This window comes from Hyperoodon ampullatus (genome assembly GCF_949752795.1).
Source record: "Hyperoodon ampullatus genome assembly, chromosome: 10".
Classification (NCBI taxonomy): domain Eukaryota; kingdom Metazoa; phylum Chordata; class Mammalia; order Artiodactyla; family Ziphiidae; genus Hyperoodon; species Hyperoodon ampullatus.
The window spans coordinates 73,908,844-73,915,493 of NC_136923.1; the positions used below are offsets into that span (position 1 = coordinate 73,908,844).

General features: G+C 49.7%; 1 protein-coding gene across 1 annotated transcript; it reads right to left on the reverse strand.

Annotated features, from left to right (window-relative positions):
- Positions 1 to 244: 244 nt before the first annotated feature.
- TBCC (tubulin folding cofactor C) lies at positions 245 to 1,537 on the reverse strand (the record flags this gene model as incomplete). Its single annotated transcript, XM_079712471.1, has 1 exon — positions 245 to 1,537. The coding sequence occupies one exon, from the start codon at positions 1,535 to 1,537 to the stop codon at positions 506 to 508; it is 1,032 nt and encodes a 343-aa protein (XP_079568597.1). The 3' UTR covers positions 245 to 505.
- Positions 1,538 to 6,650: the final 5,113 nt, after the last annotated feature.

Sequence of the window (6,650 nt, forward strand, 5' to 3'; positions counted from 1 at the left end):
GAAGACCAGAGAGGAGTCTTTCCATTTGCCCCACTGAAAAATACGTATGGAAGTCAAACCTGCAATTCAGAAAAGCTCTTGGTTAATGGCAGTTTGAACACGTTTGATACCTTACTTCAACATTAACTGGCTCCTACTAGCCCTACTGAATTCGTTTATTAAACAAATATTTATTGAAGGCTTACTTTATTCTGCAATAAGTTTTAAACACCACAAATCTTTAAAAACCGACACACAACCACTCTGTTCCCCTTATGGCTTCAAATTATCACCGTCAAACAAAAGCTCCGAAACATCACCAAAATAGCAAAAATTCTTTAAAGTGCTAGACCTGCCACAAATTTAATGGAAATCGAAAGTAGGAGCCTATCACAATCTAAAGTCTTAAAATAATGAAAGCAGACAGCGTGACAAGAAGTAAATTTTGGGGTCCCATTAGCTGGAGTCAGTCCCACAAGGGAGTGTATTTGGTAGGAGTGAAGAAAAGAGTGACAACTGCTTAGTCTCACTGGATTCTTCGCTCTTCTTCAGGAAGAATACTCCAGTTTGGGGAGGCCACATCACGGGCCAGCCAGTTAAAATCGTCAACGTCGCTCCAGTTATTTTTGTTCCTGTCTAAACCAGAGCCCTCGAAGTCCGTGTCGATCCCCGGGTAGCTCCAGGTATACGGGGCGAACTGTATCCCGGTGCAGTCCTCCACGATGGCCCTGCTGGTCACCTGCAGGAAGATGCGGGTGTCTTTCGTGGTGTGTACGCGGAGCTGCTGGCAGGCCACGGCCAGCACGCAGTCACTGCAGTTCTCCAGGAACACGGAGGTGGACACCGGGCCGCAGAGCAGCGTGCAGCCTCGAGCCTTGGTCAGCCGCAGGGTGTTGGGATTGCCATACAGTTTGATCGTGCAGTTAATCAGTTGGGTCAAAAGGACGTCCCGCTGGTGCAGCTCCTCGGCTCTCTTCTCCAAGACTTGGGACTGCAGATTGGAGAAGCCGCAGATCCAGCTGGAGCCGAAGTCTTCCTCCTCCTTCAAGGGCGGCGGGGAGGCCAGGATGCCTTCCGCTGCCGGGGCGCCGGGAGCCGAATCTACTTTGGTGGTTGAAGCAGCATCCTTCCTGCGGGTCTTGAAAGCGAAACGCTTCTTAGGCTGCAGCTCCTGGCGCCGCTTGGCCAGGGCCTCCTGCAGCCGCGCCAACACCTCTTGTCCCTGCCGCAAGTCGTAGGCGGCCAGGAACAAAACCGAGTCGTTGAGTAGTTTCTGCAGCCCCTGGAGCCGAGCGGCCGCCTCCTCCAGCTGCTCGACGGACTCCCCGCCTTCCAGAAGCTCTTCCACGGCCGATCGCTCCCGAGAGAAGGCGGCGGCGAAAAAGTCGCTCTTCTCCTCCTCCACCTCCTGGTTCTGCCGCTTTTGCTTCCGCCTTTCCACCTCCAGTTGCCGCTCATGTTCTCGACTCTGAAGCCGCTCAGGCACCAGGCTCCGGACCCTCTGGGATCCCAAGTCCCTGTTCACCACAGCAGTGGCAGAGTCACTAGCAGTCTCCATCTTGACTTTAAGCTTCCTTTCTCCTGCCTTCCTTCCTCCGGGCGCGCCCTCCGCGAGGCCTCCCACCAACGCGCCCTGTGATTGGCTGGACATGCTGACGTCAGACCCCGGCCTTATTTTCTTCATCCATTGGTTCCTCTGCGTTGGAGGGGGCGGGGATGTGGGGCGGGGCCGACTGACAGAGGGGGTGGGGAGACAAAGGTCCTTGTGGATGGGTAGGGTGGAAGGCAGGCGGGGGAAGCTTTTTTTCCTCTTAAAGGGGCAGGACTTATATCCGGGATTGTGGGGTGAGTTGCAGCAGCGGCAGCTGCACATGTGGGTTTGTTTATAAGAACAAGGTTAGAAACTCGCAGGCCTCCCCCTCCCCCCCAGCTCCTTCCTACTACCCCCTTACAGGCTGGAGATCCGCTACTGGTGGGGGGAATGTGTGCCTGTGGTGGGTGGGTGGGACAGGTAGTGGTGAGAAAGATGGAGGGGGGGGGAATGTTACACCGCCCGGCCCGCGCCGGAGGAAGCGGCAGCTGGAACAGCTGGCTACGGAGCCTTTTGCATGCCTCTGTTTTTCTCCTTCTCCCTTCCACCACCCCTTCCCCCCACCCATTCCTGCCGTCCCTAAACCCTCATCCTACCACCACCCCCACCCCCGCCGCTGCAGTTCCGCGTGGCCTGGGGCTCCAGGATTCCCGCAGTCACTTACGGGGCCGGGAGAAGGCGAGGGGCACCGGAATGGGAGAGACTGGGTTCCTCACTGCAACCAGGTTCAGGGGGCCCTGGGGAAGTCTAAAAACGGCTTATTTTTTTTGCCAATTACTGCAGTCGGAGGGATGGGGGCGGGGGAGGTGAGATTCCACACCCCCTTCCTCTTCCTCCCACGCCCTCCCCGCCCCCCGACCTTGGCCGTCACTCCCTCCGCAGCTGGAAGCTGCTTGTCTCGCCGGGGTGAGACCCCAGACCCGGACTCGGCGGCTGTCTGAGGGGCCGTCGGTTGTTAGGAAAGTGATGGGGGAAATGTTACATTATTTCTAGAAGTGGTGGGAGGGATTTGTCACCGGAAGTGAATGAACCTAGCCTAAAGTCGGGACCAGCCAGAGGTGTGAGTGGGCACCCCGGACGGCGCAGTCGCTGGCAAAACCCAGGACAGTTGGCCAGGCCAGGCCAGAACCGGGGCGCGGCCGGCAGCAGGCGCGTGGTGACCTCGCATGCTCGGTGCAACCCGGCAGAGCGCCGGGGCCTCTGACCCGGCCCACCCTTCCAGTCTTCGGTTTCACCTTTATCTCCACCGCCTGTTCCCAGACTCCGTCGGGGTATTTAACTGCCCGAGAAACACACTTGAAATTTCAGTGATATACCTGCATTTTGATGCAGAGAAGGATGGGAGGAAACAAGAGAATTAAGACTCATTTCCAGTTTTTCACGCCCCACACTCTTCCTTTCCTTCCCATTGAAAGCCAAAACCACAACTAAACATAAATTCCTGTGTTTCTCCGCTGAAAGTCAGCACATGTCACACTGTTTGGCAAATTCCACGGCGGGGGGGGTGAGGGTTATTGTGTGTTTGCGTGGGTAGACGTGCACCTGATGGAAACGGGGTTGCTAAAAAAAAATCCTGTGCTTGCGCTTGTAGTATATATTCTAAGTTTTTGTTCTCTTTGTTTCCTGGGCGAGATAGATGGAGGCTTTTGGTTTTTTGTGAGGTATGTTTCCAAGGCTGGTGAATGAAATATAACTGGTTATCTTGTCTTTGGGTAGTCCGGGGGAATGCAGTAGCTGCTTTATTTTATGAAGGGTCGATTTACCCAAGGAAGCTTTAGAGAAGATTTATTTTTGCTAGGGAAAAAAATCTGACCTGCCTCCCTTAAATTTTTCAGCAGTTCAATCTGTCCTACTCAAATTAAGAAAGTCTGTAGCCAAACAAAGTTTATTGGACTTGAGAGTTGCAGCTGGAGTTAGGCAACATTTTTGAATTAGCTATAGTGAACCTATGGGTAGGGGGTAGTGTTGTCTGTATCAGAAGTGGAATGGAAGATCGTTAAACCCTCTCAAGAACTTCATTTCTGCCCAACGAGAGGTTTTGGCATAGAGTCCAGTAGACTTTGGAAGTTTCCGAATATTTTAAGTTGGCTAGTTCAATCTTTTATGGGAAGGGAGCAGTAAAGGACAAGAATGGACAGGCTACCCTGCAGACCCAGTGTGCGGGAGGCACCTTCAAAGACTGATGTGAGACCCCATTGGGAATGGACAGGGGTCAGGAGTATGGTCATCATGAAGCATTGGTTTGACAGTTCTTGACAGACCCCAGCACAACTGCAGGCCAAGATAGGTGGTCAAGACATGGGTTTAAAGCTGCATTTCAAAAGCAGTAGGAAGGCATTGCCAGACTGTATTTGCCTGTTCTGATGGAAGGAAAGAGGGTGATGCATTACAGTGGAAATGTGGCAAAAGGCAAGCAGCCGGTGAGTGCTGAATCCCACTTTCAAAGATACTTTACAGAGTTCGTTAATCAAAGTACTGCTCTACTGTAGACATCTTGGAAAGTGAAAGAATTCTAAGGTGTTCCAGACTTTAAAAATTATTTAACAAAAATTTAGATACTTTAATGGTTCAGTTTGTTAGTTAGATTTCTTTTTTAACTTTTTGAAAATTTAAAAGTGGAGAGCAGAGTGTTATGTGTACCAACTTCAACAATTCCCAACTGGCAGTCTTGTTCCTTCTACAACCCTAGCTCTTCCCCACCCCACCTCACTCTGATTATTTTACAGCAAATCCCAAACCTTATATTATTTCATATTTTACAAACCATAAATATTTCAATATGTATCTCAAAAAGATCAAGACTATCTTTTAAAAACATAGCTGCAATACCGTTACCACACTCCAAAAAAGTGGTGATTATTTCCTCATTATCATCAGAGTTTCAGGCTATATTCACATTTCTCTGATTATCCTATAATTTCCTTTTTTAAAAGTTACTGTATTTGAATAAGGAGCCAAACAAGCGCTACACAACATGCCTAGTTAATGTCTCTTTAATCACTTTTAAATCCTTCCCCCCTCTCCCAAGTGTTTTGTTGGAAAAAAACCCAACGAACGGTCATTTGAGTTTCCCACAGTCTGGATTTTGCTGGTTGCATCTCCATACTATGTTTCTAATTTTAAATACTTGTCATATTTATTTGGTCTTTTAAAGTCCTTAAGTGAATATTTGTATAGAGATATGCCACAGGAAATCAATAACCAAGTAGTGAAAGTGTGTAACACAATAAAATAGTCTTTGGGTGTGGTTAGAGAGCAAAGAATGAGGCCTTTTGTGTTCTCTGGAGTTTATCAGGGACCCTGTGCAGGTGGGACGTGCCAGCCACACCTGGGCAAATGAAAAGATCCAGGCCCTGTTTTCTAGTAGCTCGATGCCAGAAGGAGGTGTCACCTATTCATCTTTCAGCAAATATTGAACATGTAGTGGTTTAAAAGGATTCATTAAGAGTTCTGCGTGTCAAGTATGAACTATTAAGCAAATTTGCCTACCTGAGTTGCTGACTTTTCTGACACAAAGACAGTGAAAGGTGTCAGCCGTGAAGGCATGTGCTGTTCTGCAAAAGGCCCCAGATTGGTCTGGGAAGCAGGACAGTAGCTGCCCCTTATTTCCACCTCTGCCCCTGGCTTTCTCCTCCCCCTCAACACCCTTCACTTTCTGGGACGTTTTTCATCGTTTTACACGTAATGCCTGGCACGGGCGCTGGTGCCGATTATTTATCTAACATCAGTTTATTAAGCACTGTGCCCAGCGCTGAGCCGGGGAGGCTCTTGGGCTGCCGAGGGGCATCAAGATAGGCAGAGTCCCCTTCCTCCTTGAGGAGGCCTAATCTGGGCAGATAATTACAAAAACATGTAAAATTGTCACAGCGACCATTGACAACTGTTAGGAAGGACAGAGGAACAGTGAGTGCCCCTAGTGGGAGGTTTGACCTTGTTGGGAGGTCAGTGAAGCCTTCCGGAGGGAGGGGGAGGGGTTGAGCCCAGGCTGGAAGAAGGAGCAGGAATGAACACGGAGTCATGAACACTGGAAAGTGTCTTCTAGATGTGTGGGCTCAGGGCTCACTGGTGACTTTGCGGAGAGCTGTGTCCCAGGAGTGCTGTGGGCAGGAGGCACACCGAAGGGGTGAGACGAAGGGGTGGGAGCAGGGTATGGAGTTGATGTTGAACCCAGATAACTCTGGAGAAGTTTGACTGTGAGGGGGGAAGAGGGAATAAATGGGGGGTATGAGGAGGCCAGTGAGGTGTTTTTGTTTTTTACAGAGAAAGAAGACATAAGGTCCATAATATAAGGGTCCTGGAGGGAATGGGACCCAAAACACAGGTGTGAGGATTAGCCGTAGATGGAGGGAAGGACAGCTTTCTCTATGGCAGTGTTGTTTTAACTTTTTATTGTGAAAGTTTTCAAACATACACAAACTTTTTGACTTCAACTCATAGTAACAGATGCATCATAATTGAAACAGAAGCTTTAAGAAACAGTAAATACTCTTAAGATGTACAATAGATGCTGTTTTCTATTCTTTTTATTGTATTTTTAAATGTTGGTCAAGACCCGCTAAATTCAACGGCAGTTTTAAAATGGTGTATCAGCAGGAGAGGGTGCAGCTGTAGGTAAGTTTGCATGTTTGGTAGTTGGCAGATGAGTCTGATGGTGTCTGTGTGCTCTGTAAAGTAGACAGTGGAGGGGGGGGTGTCTGCAAAGGTGGGGGGAAGGTTTGGAAGCCCTGTGGGAAGAGGGAGAGCGTGTTGCCCAGAGAAATGGGGCTCGTGGTGTGTACGTTCAGCAAATACTTGGAGAGTGAAGAACCTTCCAGGCAGCAGTCTAGACTGACTCAGGGGAAGGAGCTGGGTTTGGGTCAGGCCAGAGGAGAGAAGCTGGTATGGAGAGCCTGACCCTCAGAAGGCAGGAATCCCCATAGAGCAGCTTCTGTCGAAGAGTCAGGAGGCTTGACTTCTGTTGCCCCTCATGCATTCCCTACAAAATCTTCAGAAACTTACATCACTCTTCCAAGACCTGCACTGCCTGTCAGCAGATGACCTTACCTACTCCTCTCTGAGAAAAAAAGGCCATCAGACGTGA